The following is a 19444-nucleotide window of genomic DNA, read 5'->3' as shown; positions in this document are numbered from 1 at the left end:
AATCTTATCAGAAACCAGTTGGCTCGTTTTCACAGCTTTCTTTTCCTTACAACCAGTAAAACTGATGTCATTTGGACATTTTTCACAGAATATAGACCTTTTTTGTTACTGTATTTTCTCCCCAGTCCCTAAACATCTTTGCTCTGCGAAAGATGAGAGAAAACTTGATGTCAACTAGATTGAAGCATTCGTTCTATCCATCTATTAGGATACATTATTCTGCTGAGCATGGGTTTATTTATCTTCTAGGGCCTCATAAAATGCCAAAAGAGAAGCTACATGTATTTAATTATAGACAAGTTGACTAACAAATAGCCTACCAAAATGAAAATTATAAGCAGAAACATAGTGTGTCACGATCGTCGTAAGGAGCGGACCAAAACGCAGCGTGTTATGTGTTCATGATGATTTTTTAATTAAAGAAAGCACTGAACACTGAATACAAACTATACAAGACAATAAACGAATAACGACCGTGAAACTATAATGAGAACTGTGCTGACACAAGCAACTAACATAGACAATCACCCACAATGACAAAACGGGCTACCTAAATATGGCTCCCAATCAGAGACAATGACTAACACCTGCCTCTGATTGAGAACCATATCAGGCCAAACACAGAAACAGACAAACTAGACATACAAACATATAATGCCCACTCAGATCACACCCTGACCAAACAAAACATAGAAACATACAACGCAAACTATGGTCAGGGTGTGACACAGTGGGGCAAAAAAGTATTTAGTCAGCCACCAATTGTGCAAGTTCTCCCATTTAAAAAGACGAGAAAGGCCTGTCATTTTCATCATAGGTACACTTCAACTATGACTGACAAAACGAGAAAAAAAATCCAGAAAATCACATTGTAGGATTTTAATTAATTTATTTGCAAATTATGGTGGAAAATAAGTATTTGGTCACCTACAAACAAGCAATATTTCTGGCTCTCATAGACCTGTAACTTATTCTTTAAGAGGCTCCTCTGTCCTCCACTCGTTACCTGTATTAATGACACCTGTTTGAACTTGTTATCAGTATAAAAGACACCTGTCCACAACCTCAAACAGTCACACTCCAAACTCCACTATGGCCAAGACCAAAGAGCTGTCAAAGGACACCAGAAACAAAATTGTAGACCTGCACCAGGCTGGGAAGACTGAATCTGCAATAGGTAAGCAGCTTGGTTTGAAGAAATCAACTGTGGGAGCAATTATTAGGAAATGGAAGACATACAAGACCACTGATGATCTACCTCGATCTGGGGCTCCACGCAAGATCTCACCCCGTGTGGTCAAAATGATCACAAGAACAGTGAGCAAAAATCCCAGAACCACACGGGGGGACCTAGTGAATGACCTGCAGAGAGCTGGGACCAAAGTAACAAAGCCTACCATCAGTAACACACTACGCCGCCAGGGACTCAAATCCTGCAGTGCCAGACGTGTCCCCCTGCTTAAGCCAGTACATGTCCAGGCCCATCTGAAGTTTGCTAGAGAGCATTTGGATGATCCAGAAGAAGATTGGGAGAATGTCATATGGTCAGATGAAACCAAAATGTAACTTTTTGGTAAAAACTCAACTCGTTGTGTTTGGAGGACAAAGAATGCTGAGTTGCATCCAAAGAACACCATACCTACTGTGAAGCATGGGGGTGGAAACATCATGCTTTGGGGCTGTTTTTCTGCAAAGGGACCAGGACGACTGATCCGTGTAAAGGAAAGAATGAATGGGGCCATGTATCGTGAGATTTTGAGTGAAAACCTCCTTCCATCAGCAAGGGCATTGAAGATGAAACGTGGCTGGGTCTTTCTGCATGACAATGATCCCAAACACACCGCCCGGGCAACGAAGGAGTGGCTTCGTAAGAAGCATTTCAAGGTCCTGGAGTGGCCTAGCCAGTCTCCAGATCTCAACCCCATAGAAAATCTTTGGAGGGAGTTGAAAGTCCGTGTTGCCCAGCAACAGCCCCAAAACATCACTGCTCTAGAGGAGATCTGCATGGAGGAATGGGCCAAAATACCAGCAACAGTGTGTGAAAACCTTGTGAAGACTTACAGAAAACGTTTGACCTCTGTCATTGCCAAAAAAGGGTATATAACAAAGTATTGAGATAAACTTTTGTTATTGGCCAAATACTTATTTTCCACCACAATTTGCAAATAAATTCATAAAAAATCCTACAATGTGATTTTCTGGATTTTTTTCCCTAATTTTGCCTGTCATAGTTGAAGTGTACCTATGATGACAATTACAGGCCTCATCTTTTTATGTGGGAGAACTTGCACAATTGGTAGCTGACTAAATATTTGTTTGCCCCACTGTATCTAAACCAGGCAGCAAAAATAATCCTACACCCTGTTTCAAAAAATATTTGACTGTATCCTATAGCGCGTTTTCTGTATTGATGGTTAGAGTTGGGTGCTGGCCTCAGATTTTCACTTTATCACATATAGCCGGATGGGTTATTAGCAATTGCCAGGGGTGAACAAACAGCTGACCTGTGGGCAGTGGCAAACCGTCATTTAGCTAAAAACAGGTATGCATGTTTTTCACGTTATTTTGACATTAATACCTGTCACATCAGTTTGCAAACAATGTAAAACAATAAATAAAATCATTGAGTTAATAAAGCTGCATACAAACTTGGTCTCTTTTAGCTTTCTTGAGTAAGGCAGGTCCAAAATGCAGGTGTTTCAGTCTAGCTCAGTGCTTTCTGTGGTGGATGGGCAGTCTGTGGTGGTGGGGCAGCCCGTGGAAAATACAGAGTGTAGGGGTTGGTAATGTTCTCTAGTTGCGCTGTGATTGGATAATGTTCTCTAGTTGCACCGTGATTGGCTCAGTGTTCTGTCACTCGTGGGGACACTACGTTACCGCCAAATCTAAGGGTAGAGGTTGAAAATTCAACACCATTGGGTGCTGCCATAAAGTGCCCATACAATAGAAGTGCCCATCAAATTTGGCCCAAGGTAATTGGCCACAGATAAAATTATGTAAAATCACGTTATATCTACAGCTTTGATTGGACTGATCATGTCAACATCATACTTTCAAAATCTTAGCTAGCAAGCTATCTACTGGAAAATGCTTTTTAATCCTTGTCATACATATGAAGAGAAGAAAATGAAGAGGAATTAGAGATAAAACGTTTTGTTGCTCATCGGCTATTGGACATAAACATGATACAACAAGTTGGAAATTGCAAATTCAACAATGTGTGGTTTGGAAGGAAACAGTGGCTAACTGAAAGCATTGCAAAGCAATCACTAACCTGCTATGCAGTGGAGTGGGTGTGTGGTACCAAGTCTGGATTTAAGGGTTTCTTTTTCAAGCTTAAAAGGATAAACATTCAACATTGGCCATGCTGTCAATCCAGCATGACCCTTGCCGTGGTAGTGCGGTGGTCCTTCGTGGGCAAAATTTGTCTTCAAAGTCTGGCATTCTCTAGATTTCTGGTGCTTTCAAAACAACTGGAAACTCAGAACTAGTAACTTCAAGACAACTGGGAACTTGAAAAATCGAGCTCTGACTGAGAAAATACATTTTGAATGGTCATCCAACTGAATTGCAAGTGGGGATCTCGGGCCTCTTTCTAGAGCACCGACGTCATCATGATTTGGCCTTGTTTTTTTTCAGAGTTCCCAGTTGTCCTGAAAGCACCAGAAATCTAGAGAATGCCAGACGTTGAAGACAAATTTTGCCCACGAAGGACCGCCGCACCACCATCCTGTTCAAGTGAGCACAGCACAACAAGATGAGTCCAAAAATGTATTGTATGCTGCTGCATAAATTATATGTGCCAGGGAGATATGTATACTGTAGCTAAGAAAGTAATATTAAGTGTATGCTGTGTAGTAAGCTGTTAGTAGTGCCTCACGCTAATAATTTGATCCTTTTTCCCCCTCTTAATTTTGCCTACTGTTTTGACTTGGTGGTGCACATGTTGCACCCTGTTTTAGAGAAATGTAACCATGGAATATTGTAAGAGCTTTCATTGTCTACATTTATGCCCCCATAATTTATCATACGGTTATGACTTGGTGTACAAGGAGAATACTGTAAGAATACTGTTCTGAATTATGTCGATGTACATTTCAAAAGTGCTGAACAAATAGTTATATTGACTACATCCGTCCAACTCGCTCATTAATGTCTTAATCGAAATTACGGATTGCCTCTTATACGCTCATCGTCCCCTTATGCCATAGTTTGTACATCTCAATTGTCAGTAGAAACCACATTTGTTTCAGCAAGTCAGCCAAATCAGCTGTTTTTTTAAAGGCAGTAAATGAGGCTGAATGAACTGTTTCGATGCCAGACAAGGTTCCACTGATAGCCAGGTAAGCAGTGGTAAGGTGTTGGGACTCTGCTGTTGGGACAGCTTTATGTAAGCCCTAACAGTTGTTGGCACCGTTAGTCATCATTATAGTGCAATGAATGTATTGTTTAGTCTTGTGTTGTGTAGTAGCTTTGCTGGCATGCATCAAAAAACATACTGTATATATTATTTTGCCCCACCAAGATTTACATGCTAAAATCGCCACAGCCTGTGGGTAACCTATAGAAGCGCCTTTTTGAAGTGATTGACAATCAGACAAAAACATCATGACTGGTTGTGTTATTTCCACAGCTAAATGGTAAAAAAATAACAATTCTACAGTTCCCACAAACAAAACATTCAATCAAAAAACCCAATTAGGACGTCAGACATGACTGGTTAGCTAGCTAGCATTAGAGCCTTCTGGCTAGCCTGTATCTAGTGGTTCTTACGTTGTGTATCAGAGCAATAGGTCAAGCTATGTACTTGTCATTTGGTTGAGACTAACATTAGCTTATAAAATCATTATTTGCTCTGTGTATATTTGGTATGTAGTTGGTTGGCTTTGCTAGTTAGCAAGCTGTGATATCTGCTCAAGTTGGCTAACTTTAACTAGCAGATGCATATATTCCCAATCATGTGAAATCTATAGATTAGGGCCAAATTAATTTACTTAAATTGACTGATTTCCTTACATGAACTGTAACTCAGTAACATCTTTGAAATGGTTAAATTTTGAGTTTATTTTTTATCAATATTGTACAATATAAAAAACTCACATTGTAGACAAACCCTTTGGCCGATTTATAAAAAGTATTCAGATTTGTCCATCAAACTCAGAGAACAAGTGTACCAAAATAAATTATACATTTACGTTATGGACATGAATGGGTTAATGTGCAATTGAAGATGATTTTCTCCTTCATAATATAAGTGATATACAAAGCACTGTGTGCGTCAGTGGGGCATGCCAGCACCGCGTTGGTGTGTAGAATAACTGCCTCCAAAATTCAAATCCACTGCCGCCGAAGCAAAAGCGGAACTCTCTATGATGCTGTAACTAGCTAGCTACAATGTTTCCAAAAAATGTATCGTGATTTTATCGTCTTTTGTAAGTACAAAACGAGCTAGCTAGTCATAAAACGGAGACTGTTCATTCTTGTTAATCGGTAACGTCATTAGCATGCTAACGCGTTAGTTAGCTAAATATCTAAAGTTAGCTACTGGCGTTTTTTTTTGCAAGGAAAAAGCTAGCTATATTGTTGGATGTGGCAAGACCGATACAGCTAGCACTAGGTTAATGGTCAACGCTTGTTTGCGTGGTCAGCTAGTCAGCAAACGGCTGTTAACAATCTTTGTTTACAGAGCTAAAGTTAGCTAGCTAACTACATCGTTAGCCAAGGCATACATTCAAGGTAGGTAGTTGTAAACAAACCCATTTCCCCCAGTGCAGGGCCTGTTGCGCATTAATGATGCCCGAAGAAGTTCAGAACATATCGGCTTGTTCCGATCCATTGACTGAAAATAATCAGAATTCTTTCTTACATTCTACTTTGGAACAGTTCTTTACTGCAAAAACACGTACACTTAAAATTGATAAAACTGATGCTGTAGCTGTCATTGAACTTCAGAGATATTTGACAGAACAACAAAATGTTGGACAACAACATCCTCCTGACAGCTACAGCTATGACATGATAGTGACTGACGGAGTCTGGCAGGCCAAGTGCATTCTTGACTGTAGTTTAAATCATCTGATCCACAAAAACATTATTCGTAGTGGAATTGATATCAACATCACCCAGTGCTCCTTTGTTTTCAATGAGAGAAGATTGGGTCAGGGTTGTGTTTGCATCGAGAAGATTGAACATGGTTCAAAGGAGTCTAATGTGTTGCGCAAGATTAAGGACTTGGATTCCCTCCCCATGATTTCAAAGGATGGCTTTGGGAACATTGTGGCATTGCAAAGTGATTCACCTCTGCAGGTGGGCCGCAAACATTACCTGTCTCTTTGGAATAACGAGGATCCTGAAGGCAGACTATGGGTTCCAGATGTCCCTCCATCAGAGGTGGTGCTGGATGGTAAGATGTGAATTTAAGTTGCTGACTTTTGTGAGAAACCACAATCTCCAATAGAACTCGTGGTAAGATATTTTGTCTTCAACAGTATCAAAGATGACCCTCCTGTGTGATCTAGAGTCGTCACTCGGATGCATGTTTCGACCTCTCCCCCTGATAGTGAGGGTGATTCATAAATCCAGACTTCGGTATTATGGAAAACCTGACCTCAATATTTATTACCCGTACCAGGTGAGGCATAAACATATAATCAAGTATCTGTGCCATACCATTGACCAATACACCGTCTCTTCTCTACTGAACCCTGACACTATAATTAATGTCTCTTCGAATGTTGTCAGTATTCTGAATGACGTTTCATCAGGATTTAGTTTCTCTATTCTCCAGGCCTACTTTGAGGTTGCAGACCAGAGTGGCACCATGTCCCTTGTCCTGTGGAATGAGCTGTGCCCAGAATGGTACCAGAGACTGAATGTTGGAACTGTGCTCTATCTCCAAAACTACACCCTCAAGCAGAGCTATCAGAACAGGTCACGACCTCACATAGACAACCACAGAATGAAGAGCTTTCACTCAGTAGGTACAGAACTGAACCAAGTCATTCACAACTTAGTAAATCAACATTACCAGTATGTTGCCAGGCAGCACTCCTGAGTAGTCATTTTGAGAGAACATTCTGTCTGATTTTTTGTGAAACTGTTAATTTTAGTATGAATTTTGACTTTGCCTGCCTTGCAGAAATTTGTCTGAATCCACGGAATCCCACTGCAGTTCTTACTGTGGTTCCAGCCAAGAGTGTGCCACCTCAATGGGGCTTGCCTGAGGTTTCCTACCAGTTCGCCATTAGGTAAATTCACAACCACATTATGCAGTTGAAATTAGATTTGATGTAAAAAAAACAAAGGCCTTTCCCTGGGTAACATTTCCAAGATTACTAAGCAGTCTTTATCATCTGCCTGAACTACTTATAAATGTTTTTCTTCTAGATCAGAACTGGACAGCATGGCCAGCAATTCTGCATGTGATGTCATTGGCTTGGTAACTTTTGTGAGTCGGGTGGAGAGAATAAAGAGTAAGGGGAACACAGGTAAGAGTTGCTCATTACACTTGCACAACTCACTTATTTCTCACTTAGGTAATTCCATGTGAAAGTGTAACACACATGCCCATAATTTATTCATTTTTTTGCAGGCCCAGAAAAATACTGGACTTACCGCTGGGTCCATGCAGTGGATGGAACATCCAATATTCCTTTCATTTTGGAGATTTTTGCTTCTTCACAACCAGAAATATTCAATGGGCTATACCCAAGTAAATATGACAGTTAGTATAATACCAACAATTGCATAGATAAACTGCAACAGAATTCTCTTAATTGTACTTCTTTTCTCCCTGCTCTGCACCCTCCCCTCTTCCCAATGCAGTGACATACCTGGTCTGCACTCAGATGAGGAAGTGTCAAGAGCAAGACTCACTGCCTTACCTCACCAGCAGCTGTGAGACACAGATATTCACTACAGGTAAGTGCTGCAGTCATTTGCAAAGAAACAAAAGATCAAATTAAAGTTTCACGCACAAAATACAATGGATGTGACGACAGTACAGTGAAATGCTTACTTTTATTCATCTACATGTATTCTGTACTGTTGAGGAAGACATGTAGATAAATAAAAGTAAAACATACTAATAAAATAGCAGACAAGGTAATACAATATATAATAAACACACAAGAATTGTCCCTTATATACAGTGGTGTAAAGTACTTACGTTTTTTAACTTAAGTACTACATGACACCCAAAAGTACTTGTAACGTTTTGAATGCTTAGCAGGACAGGGGAATTGTCTAATTCACACACTTATCAAGAGTACATCCCTGGTCATCCCTAATGACTCACTAAACACAAATGCTTAGTTTATAAATTATGTCTGAGTGTTGAACTGTGACCTTGGCTATCCGTAAATTAAAAAATATATATATAGAGTCTGGTTTGCTTAATAATACATTTTAAATGATTTATACTTTCTTTTGATATTTAAGTATATTTAAAACCAAATACTTTTAGACTTTTACTTAAGTAGTATTTTACTGGGTGACTTTTGCTTGAGTCATTTTCTTTTACGGGGTATCTTTTACTCAAGTGGAAAAAGTACCCCATTTTCATACAACTGCTTATCAAACAAATGCAAAACATTGTGAAACAGAAAAGATCAACAGTAAAACTGCTCTATTTAAAAAGGAATATATGGGGAAACGCACTGCAACTTTATGTTAAGATCTAGTATGTAGTTGTTATACTTGATCAGATGTAGTTTTCCATTAGGGTATCACAAGGGCCAGCCCTACGTGTCAGACCCCAGGGTGAAGAGCTTCATCCAATGGACCAAGACTCTGAAGGACAGTGTCATGCTGAAGAAGACTGCTGTTGGTGGCCATTACTGCTACCCTCACGCCCCTATTATCTTCACACAGTCTGTGGCAGATGGCTCAGGTAAAAGGTGAACCTTTTTCAAGAAGGAAAGATCTACATCCGTCTGTAATATGCACCACTGTTTTGTATGCTTGTTTAACTACAGCAGACATCACCATTTAAATTGTTTTCATAATTATAGTGCATTTGGAAAGTGTTCAGCCTCATGAATTTTGACATTTTTGTTACGTTAGACTCTAAAATGGATTTTTTTGCAAATGTATTAAACATCTGAAATATATTTACATAAGTATACAGACCCTTTACTCAGTACTTTGTTGAAGCACCTTTGGCACCGATTGCACCGATTGCATGCCGCTACAAGCTTGGCATGTCTTCTCCCATTCTTCTCTGCAGATCCTCTCAAGTTCTGTCAGGTTGGATGGGGAGCGTTGCTTTACAGCTTTTTTCAGGTCTCTCCAGAGATGTTTGATCGGGTCCGGGCTCTAGCTGGGCCACTCAAGGACATTTGACTTTTCCCAAAACCACTCCTGCGTTGTCTTGGCTGTGTGCTTAGGGTCGTTGTCTTGTTGGAAGGTGAACTTTCGCTCCAGTCTGTGGTTCTGAGTGATCTGGTGCAGGTTTTCATCAAGGATCTCTCTATTCTTTGCTCCGTTCATCTTTCCCTCGATCCTGACAAGTCTCCAAGTCCCTGCTGCTGAAAAACATCCCCACAGCATGATGCTGCCACCACCATGCTTCACTGTAAGGATGGTGCCAGGTTTCCTCCAGATGTGATGCTTGGCATTCAGGCCAAAGAGTTCAATCTTGGTTTCATCAGAACAGAGATTCTTGTTTCTCATGGTCAGAGTCCTTTAGGTGCTTTTTGGCAAACTCCAAGATGGCTGTCATGTGCCTTTTTACTGAGGAGTGGCTTCTGTTTGGCCAGTCTACCATGAAGGCCTGATTGGTGGAGTGCTGTAGAGATGGTTGTCCTTCTGGAATGTTCCCCCATCTCCAGGAACTCTGGAGCTCTGTTAGTGACCATCGAGTTCTTTGTTACTTCCCTGACCAAGGCCCTTCTCCCCCGATTGATCAGTTTGGCTGGGCATCCAGCTCCTAGGAAGAGTCTTAGTGGTTCCAAACTTCTTCCATTTAATAATGGAGGCCACTGTGTTGTTGGAGACCTTCAATGCTGAGAATTTATGTTGGTACCATTCCCCAGATCTGTGCCTCAACATAATCCTGTCTTGAAGCTATATGGAAAATTCCTTCGACCTCATGGCTTGGTTTTTGCCCTGACATGCACTGTCAACTGTGGGACCTTTTTATATAGACGGGTGTGTACCTTTCCAAATCATGTCCAATCAATTGAATTTACCAGAGGTGGACTCCAATCAAGTTGTAGAAACATCAAGGATGATCAATGGAAACGATGCACCTGAGCTCAATTTATAGTCTCATAGCAAAGGGTCTTAATACTTCTGTTAATAAGGTGTTTGTTTTTTATTTGTAATACATTTGCTAAAACTTGTTTTTTGCTTTTTTATTATGGGGTATTGTGCGTAGATTGAGGAAATGTTCTTATTTAATCATTTTTAGAACAGGGCTGTAACATAACAAAATGTGAAAAAAGTGAAGGGGTACTTTCCGAATGCACTGTATTTCTCAGCTCAAGTTCCTCTAGTTGCTGCAAATGACTTGAAGAGTGAGATGGAGGGTCTGCATTATCGTGAGCACAAGCGTCTGGCAATCCAAGGACATATCATGGCTGTGTACTATGTGACATTGCCAGAGGAGACTCTGTCAGACCAGGTAGGCTTCATAGATATATAACAGACTTCATGTGATCAACACACTTAGTCTTTTTCTAAAGTAAATGTGTTGTTTTTTTACAAGAAAAATTAGCAGGATGAATTGCAAGACAAAAAAACACCAGTTGCCTGTACATAACTTTATAGGTATTGTCATTAGCAAGTTTATAATGTAATGCCTGGTTCTCTCCAGCAGATGGTTCAGTCTGTTGTGGCTGAATCTGACCCACCCAGTGATCAGAGGACGGTAGAAGTGACTCAGACGCTGATAAACAGGGAAACAGCGCCATCTAGTGTGCAGAGCTCACCCAGCAGACGGAAAAGAAAACAAGCCAAGAGGTGAGTAATCAAGTGGAGCAGAGAGACTATTGCAGATTAAATTATTATCTCATCGGGACCTGTGGTCTGTTGACTCCGTTCTGGGTCCGAGTCTGGACCACGGTCCACTTGTTTAGTATGGCTACCCTAAAACAAGGGTAGGCTATTAGACATTCAAAATTGTATTTATAACTCTCCTTTACTATGGCATTGGAAATTAGATTAGCATATTCTCTTACTTGAATGTTTTAGAATTTTTTGTCTTTTAGAGTGATGAAGCGATGCTACATTACTCGTGCCAGGATGCAAGAGAAAAGGTAATGAATCAACTATCGTCAACCATCCCAGGTCACTGTAATAATTTCTCTATGCCTATCAGGGACCCACCCAGTAGCTCAGGTTATAGTGAGAGCTTTGTCTGTTCACAGAGAGGCTGGCCATGGCTTAACAGAAGAGGAGCGTGATTCTGAAACAGAGGAAGTTAGTTCACTAGAAAAAAGAACTGACCAAACTAGAGCCAGTGAACAACTAGGTCCACCAGGTATGAGGGTTTTGCCACATTAACATAATCTCACCACTTATCTATGTGGCCTAACTTGTATTCCTCTCTATGGGTTATGCATGGCTAGTGAAGTGTGGGGGCTAGCCAGAGATTAACTATGCTGTTGGAAACCATGGAAACTACTTGCCATCGCATCATTCATGTGGGATGTTACAAGGCTAGTGACATTGATAGGCCTATATTTTGTTTCTAAGATATTCCACAGAGTGAAGGTGCTACTGGAGAGAGAGCAGTTGCAGACTGTGATAGGACATCGTGGGAAAGCAGCTCGTGGCCAAAGCAGAGACAAGAAGTGTTAGAATATTTACATCCTGGTGGTGTGTACTCAGAGAGCCTTTCTCAGAGATTCAGATTTGACGACAAGACCCTTCTGCTGCAGCAAAGTAACCTACATGCTGCTCGGTGGACTCCAGAGCAAACCACAGACACCCTCTCACCAGTAACCTGCAAAGGATACTATAAAATCACAATATTAGGTAATGTAGAGCTCATGTAAATCATTTGTTTGTAATTTTTCATTTGATTGGAGTTAATCTGTTTTATTGTTCTCAGGGGTGAAGGTAAGCCAGTCCGGTGCAGAGTACTGGCAAAATAAATAGTGCCGGTACGGCGTACTGGTAAAACATGAGCCTATCACAATAATTAAATCAAAGATGAAAACTTTAGGCTATTGTACCATAATTTATTGTTGGTGCCGGTCAGCCTCATGAGAAATGAGTGAATGGCCTTAACCTGGTGGTATAACTCCAAAATGCGGTGTAGTTTGAGGTAAACAACATTTTTGCAAGGCAGAGATGATTTGCCGGGAATGTGATGCAAGCGGACACCAGTGAGTGGACACAATCAATTCAGGCTGCAAGTGTCCCCAATGACAATTGCAGAATGTCGTCATTTTTGGGGTGTTTTAATAGATATCTCTTTCCATTCATCAAATGTCAGGTGCACAGTACAGTTTGATGCTGGAATTATTTTAGTGGACCAATGTATGCAGATGTGATTTGTTTGACAATCAGATAAAAACATCATGCCTGGTTGTGTTCATGGCCCATTAAAAGGCAGTGATGTAAAAGTACTTACGTTTTTTGCTGTATCTGTACTTTACTATTGTTTTACAACTTTTACTTTACTACATTCCTAACTAAAACAATTAACTTTTTACTCCATGCATTTTCCCTGACACCCAAAAGTACTCGTTACATATTTAATGCTTAGTAGGACATGAAAGGGTCCAAGTCATACACTTAAAGACAACATCCCTACTGCCTCTGATCTGGCGGACTCACTAAACACACATGCTTCATTTGTAAGTTATGTCTGAGTGTTGAGCTGTGACCCTGGTTATCCGTAAATTAAAAAAGCAATAATATGGCTCCATCTGGTTTACTTAATAAGGAATTTGAAATTATTTGTACTTTGACTTTTGATACTTAAGTATATTTTATCCAATACATTTACTTTTGAATCTTAAGTATATTTAAAACCAAATACTTCTAGACCTTTTACTCAAGAAGTATTTTACTGGGTGACTTGAGTCACTTTCTATTAAGGTATCTTTACTCAAGTATGACAATTGGGTACTTTTTCCACCACTGTTAAAAGGTAACAGGTGACATGTCTTTACTATTAGACTCATCAAAAATATTTGTGCACATGCGAGGTCCTGTACCGGTAAAAAATTCAATCCACTTTCACCCCTGATTTAAAAAAATAAAAAATAAAAAATGTATACATCCTTAGTGGTTTTATTTAATTTAACTTCTATAATTTCAGGGCGCAGCAGTTTAAGGCACTGCATCGCAGTGCTTGAGGCGTCTCTACAGCCTGGGTTCGATCCCAGGCTGTGTTACAGCCGGCCGTGACCGGGAGACCCATGAGGTGGCGCACAATTGGCCCAACGTTGTCTAGGTTAGGAGAGGGTTTGGCTGGCTGGGATTTCCTTGTCCCATCGCCCTCTAGCGACTCCTTGTGGGCCGGGTGCCTGCAAGCTGACTGCTGTCGCCAGTTATACGGTGTTTCCTCTGACACATTGGTGTGGCTGGCTTCCGGGTTAAGCGAGCAGTGCGTCAAGAAGCAATGCGGCTTGGCCGTGTTTCGGAGGACGCACGGCTCTCGACCTTCGCCTTTCCCGAGTCCGTACGGGAGTTGCAGCGATGGGACACACTCTAACATGTCTCTCTCTCTGGCAGGTATAAACCAGCAGATGGCCATCGATGCTGCCTTTGTTCCCGTGATGTCATCTGGGGACCCCAGGTCCGTAGGTCTAACGCAAGACCCCCATGACAACACACTTCTGTCCTGCCTGTCTGCAGGCTTCATCTGCCCTCTCGCAGACCCCCTGAGCCAGAGTGAGGTTGCTCTCCCTGAACCAGGTAACACACCAGGTAGAGTGGGACAGGAGGGGAGGGTGAAGGTTAAACACACCCCTGAGAGCAAGTCATGGGGCAGTGTGTTTAGCTAAGGTAAAACTCCAGGCTATTTAAGGAGAGTGCTATTTGTGGTTCTTGACCTGCTCACATGCATATTTACAATATATTTCCTAATGTTGACCTCCAAATGGGGCTTTCAACTCTAAAACTTGAGTCCACTTAAGAAAGCAGTAATGGCAAAAAGCAAATGCGCTGTCCATTTTAGGCTAGACTGATTATTGATTACATGGTACAGGGTCAAATCAAACAATTGATATGGTAGATTGTCAATTTATAATATTAGGCATTTATTAATTACATACTGAGTATACTCAAACATTAGGAACTTCTTCCTAGTATTGAGTTGCTGGTCCATGTTGTCTCCAATGGTTCCCACAGTTGTGTCAAGTTGGCTGGATGTCCTTTGGGTGGTGGCCCATTCTTGATACACACAGGAAACTGTTGCATGAAAAACCAAACAGCAGTTCGACGGCTACTACCATACCCCGTTCAAAGGCACTTAAATATTTTGTCTTGCCCATTCACCCTCTGAATGGCACACATACACAATCCATGTCTCAATTGTCAAGGCTTAAATCCTTTAAACTTGTCTCCTCCCCTTCATCTACACTAATTTGAAGTGGATTTAACAAGTGACGTCAATAACTTTCACCTGGTCAGTTAAGGAGTTAATGGTTTGTATACTCAGTGTAGAATGTAGACACTTTATAGGAGGTTTGCATACATAATGTTTCCAACAATTTTAAATATTCCGAAGTTAATTTGTGTATGCTGGTTTTTCTTTAAAAATCTTTCAGAGGAGATTTTAGCAACTGCTGAGGAGCTGAAAGACACCCATCTTGTGTGTATCCTTGACCTCTGTCATCTGGGAGGAGAGAACGTGGAGGTTATCATCACCAAGGTGTATAGAATGACTGATATTGCTTTGGTATAGATATTGGACCACAGTATGTGTTGTCTTGTCTGACAAATCTGAAATGAATGTGTCCTTTTAACATGATTAGCCAGACACATTTTATTGTTAAATACTGGAAATATTTTTGTAGATATTTTTTTAAATGGGGGTTTGAGTATTTTGGGAAAAAAAAAACACAATTTCAACAACAAATAAAATAATCACATTTTAAATGAGGATTCATAAACTTTTTTTTACTTCAATATTTGTCAAATCGTCTTCCACATTCACATGCTTAATGTTTATTTATGCCATAGCATAAAGACAAGCTACATGGGCTCTGGGAAAAAAAGTACATGGAACTATGCAGAAGGTAAAATAGTTTAGTTCTGTTAAACATCCTCAAACAGGATATAGTTTAAACATTTGAGCTATAGTGTGGTTACTAAACTGGTTTCACATTAGGCTGAACTTTCCAACTTGTGATGCTGTAAACGAAGGAATTTCCTAAATTATTTTGCTTGAACTTTGGTGTTTCAAGCCTACAGTGTGATGTCTTGTCTTGTGCACTGTTATGGCAGCAGTAGTGTTGACGTTTCATGTGTTTGTTGACACAGCTAATTTTAAATCCTGCTAGAACATTTCCTCTTACACACTTTCAATAGCACACTGGCTGAAACTAATGAAGACAGATCAAGATGTGTTGGATTACAACACTGCAATATCACAAACAAAATCATGTGTCAAATCAACAATATGTTGTATTCTTTTTCCAGGCTTGCATTCACAGGTAAACTTGGACTAAACAAATGCAAAGCTAGTGAGCAAGGTCCACTAAGATAAGAGAGAGACTACTGATGTATACTTGGTTTAGGTTACATAGAAGGCAGGTGTCAGTTTACTGCTTACAGTACAACGCCCCAGGCAGACGATGATCAGGAAGACAGGGCTTGACTCCACTATCGATGATGTCGTCCCCACAGTGACCGTACATATACAGTGGGGCAAAAGTATTTAGTCAGCCACCAATTGTGCAAGTTCTCCCACATAAAAATATGAGGCCTGTAATTTTCATCATAGGTACACTTCAACTATGACAGACAAAATGAGAGGAAAAAATCCAGAAAAATCACATTGTAGGATTTTTAATGAATTTATTTGCAAATTATGGTGGAAAGTAAGTATTTGGTCAATAACAAAAGTTTCTCAATACTTTATATACCCTTTGTTGGCAATGACAGAGGTCAATTTTTCTGTAAGTCTTCACAAGGTTTTCACACACTGTTGCTGGTATTTTGGCCCATTCCTCCATGCAGATCTCCTCTAGAGCAGTGGTCGTTTTGGGGCTGTTGCTGGGCAACACGGACTTCCAACTCCCTCCAAAGATTTTCTATGGGGTTGAGATCTGGAGACTGGCTAGGCCACTCCAGGACCTTAATGCTTCTTACGAAGCCACTCCTTCGTTGCCCGGGCGGTGTGTTTGGGATCATTGTCATGCTGAAAGACCCAGCCACGTTTCATCTTCAATGCCCTTGCTGATGGAAGGAGGTTTTCACTCAAAATCTCACGATACATGGCCCCATTCATTCTTTCCTTTATACGGATCAGTCGTCCTGGTCCCTTTGCAGAAAAACAGCCCCAAAGCATGATGTTTCCACCCCCATGCTTCACAGTAGGTATGGTGTTCTTTGGATGCAACTCAGCATTCTTTGTCCTGCAAACACGACGAGTTGAGTTTTTACCAAAAAGTTATATTTTGGTTTCATCTGACCATGACATTCTCCCAGTCTTCTTCTGGATCATCCAAATGCTCGCTAGCAAACTTCAGACGAGCCTGGACATGTACTGGCTTAAGCAGGGGGACACGTCTGGCACTGCAGGATTTAAGTCCCTGGCGGCATAGTGTGTTACTTATGGTAGGCTTTGTTACTTTGGTCCCAGCTCTCTGCAGGTCATTCACTAGGTCCCCCTGTGTGGTTCTGGGATTTTTGCTCACCGTTCTTGTGATCATTTTGACCCCACGGGGTGAGATCTTGCGTGGAGCCCCAGATCGAGGGAGATTATCAGTGGTCTTGTATGTCTTCCATTTCCTAATAATTGCTCCCACAGTTGATTTCTTCAAACCAAGCTGCTTACCTATTGCAGATTCAGTCTTCCCAGCCTGGTGCAGGTCTACAATTTTGTTTCTGGTGTCCTTTGACAGCTCTTTGGTCTTGGCCATAGTGGAGTTTGGAGTGTGACTGTTTGAGGTTGTGGACAGGTGTCTTTTATACTGATAACAAGTTCAAACAGGTGCCATTAATACAGGTAACGAGTGAAGGACAGAGGAGCCTCTTAAAGAAGAAGTTACAGGTCTGTGAGAGCCAGAAATCTTGCTTGTTTGTAGGTGACCAAATACTTATATTCCACCATAATTTGCAAATAAATTCATTAAATCCTACAATGTGATTTTCTGGATTTTTTCCTCTCATTTTGTCTGTCATAGTTGAAGTGTACCTATGATAAATTACAGGCCTCGTCTTTTTAAGTGGGAGAACTTGCACAATTGGTGGCTGACTAAATACTTTTTTGCCCCACTGTATACCCCAACCAGAAGCCATGGATTACAGGCAACATCCACACTGAGCTAAAGGGTAGAGCTGCCGCTTTCAAGGTGCGGGACTAACCTGGAAGCCTATAAGAAATCTTGCTATGCCCTGCGACAAACCATCAAACAGGCAAAGCGTCAATACAGGACTGAGATTGAATCGTACTACACCGGCTCTGTTGCTCATCAGATGTGGCAGGGCTTGCAAACTATTAGACTACGAAAGGGAGCACAGCCACGAACTGCCCAGTGACACAAACCTACCAGACGAGCTAAATTACTTCTATGCTCACTTCGAGGCAAGTAACACTGAAACATGCATGCGAATACCAGCCGTTCTGGATGACTGTGATCATGCTCCACGTAGCGATGTGAGTAAGACCTTTGAACAGGTCACCATTCACAAAGCTGCAGGGCCAGACGGATTACCAGGATGTGTACTCTGAGCATGCGCTGACCAACCGGCAAGTGTCTTCACTGACGTTTTCAACCTGTCCCTGACTGTCTAATACCAACATGTTTCAAGCAGACCACCATCGTCCCTGTGCACAAGAACACTAAGGTAACCTGCCTAAATGACTACCGACCCGTAGCACTCACGTCTGTAGCCATGAAGTGCTTTGAAAGGCTAGTCATGGCTCACATCAACACCATTATCCCAGAAACTCTAGACCCACTAATTTGCATACTGCCCCAACAGAGCCACAGATGATTCAATCTCTATTGCACTCAACACTGCCCTTTCCCACCTGGACAAAAGGAACACCCATGTAAGATTGCTATTCATTAACTACAGCTCAGCATTCAACACCATAGTACCATCCAAGCTCTTGCTTGAGGCCCTGGGTCTGAACCCCACCCTGTGCAACTGGTTTCTGGACTTCCTGACGGGCCGCCCCCCAGGTGGTGAAGGTTGAAAACAACACCTCCGCTTCGCTGATCCTCAACACAAGGGTGCATGCTCAGCCCTCTCTTGTACTCCCTGTTCACCCATGACTGCGTGGCCACGCATAACTCCAACTTCATCAAGCTTGCAGACGACAACAGTAGTGGGCTTGATTACTAACAACGACGAGACGGCCTACAGGGAGGTGGTGAGGGCTCTGGGAGTGTGGTACCAGGAAAATAACCTCTCACTCAATGTCAACATAACAAAGGAGATGATTGTGGACTTTAGGAAACAGCAGAGGTAGCACCCCCCTATCCACATCGAAAGGACTGCAGTGGAGAAGTTGGAACGCTTCATGTTCCTCGGCATACCCATCACTACCTGCCCTCCAGGACACCTACAGCACACGATGTACCAGGAAGGCCAAAAAGATCAAGGACAACAACCACCCAAGCCACTCCCTGTTCACCCCGCTATCATCCAGAAGACAAGGTCAGTATTGGGGCATCAAAGCTGAGACAGCTGTTTTTCAATCTCAAGACCATCAGACTGTTAAACTGCCATCAGAGGCTGCTGGTGTGTGTATATACAGTGTGTGTGTGTGTGTATATATATAATTAGACTCAATCCACTTTAATAAATGGAACACTAGTCACTAATGTTTACATATTTTGCATTACTCATCGTTTGTATATACTGTATTCTATTCTACTGTTAGTCTATACTCACCCATATTTATATATTCTTAATTCCATTCCTTAGATTTGTGTGTATTGTTGTGAACTTGTTAGATATTACTGTTGGAGCGAGAAACAAGTATTTCGCTACACCTGCAAAATTAGTTGCTAAACATGTGTATGTGAACAATCCAATTTGACCTGATTTGATTTTAGATAATTTTTTTCTGCTCATGGTAAATTCCTGGGAACTTTTACTTCATCTCATGAAACATGAGAACAACACTTTACATGTTGCATTTCTGTGTTTGTTCAGTGTGACTGTACTGGGTCTTTAATACTGTGTGTGCAGGCTAGGTAATACAGGCCGGTGGTATCTTAAGTGGGGAGGACGGACTCTTCATAATGGTTGGAACGGAATTCATGAAATGGTATTAAACAAACACATGGTTTCCATGTGTTTAATA

The 19444-nt window shown here is 41.3% G+C and overlaps 1 protein-coding gene across 4 annotated transcripts; it reads left to right on the top strand.

Annotated features, from left to right (window-relative positions):
* The first annotated feature begins 5273 nt into the window (after positions 1-5273).
* Positions 5274-15057, top strand: LOC139418436 (RPA-related protein RADX-like). 4 transcript variants are annotated; one of them, XM_071167852.1, is made up of 15 exons: positions 5274-6403; positions 6489-6631; positions 6788-6980; positions 7139-7247; positions 7387-7487; positions 7592-7711; positions 7825-7920; positions 8723-8890; positions 10482-10624; positions 10817-10962; positions 11211-11258; positions 11370-11482; positions 11698-11979; positions 13690-13872; positions 14727-15057. In XM_071167852.1, the coding sequence occupies exons 1-15, from the start codon at positions 5791-5793 to the stop codon at positions 14861-14863; spliced, it is 2595 nt and encodes an 864-aa protein (XP_071023953.1). In that variant the 5' UTR covers positions 5274-5790; the 3' UTR covers positions 14864-15057. The 4 variants fall into 4 exon arrangements, with proteins under 4 accessions (XP_071023953.1, XP_071023952.1, XP_071023951.1 ...); XM_071167851.1 differs by having other exon boundaries at positions 5283-6403; positions 10497-10624; positions 10820-10962; XM_071167850.1 differs by having other exon boundaries at positions 5283-6403; positions 10497-10624.
* The last annotated feature ends 4387 nt before the right edge of the window (positions 15058-19444 follow it).

Source organism: Oncorhynchus clarkii, chromosome 10 (genome assembly GCF_045791955.1).
Source record: "Oncorhynchus clarkii lewisi isolate Uvic-CL-2024 chromosome 10, UVic_Ocla_1.0, whole genome shotgun sequence".
Lineage (NCBI taxonomy): Eukaryota > Metazoa > Chordata > Actinopteri > Salmoniformes > Salmonidae > Oncorhynchus > Oncorhynchus clarkii.
This window is presented reverse-complemented; position numbering and strand designations above follow the sequence as displayed.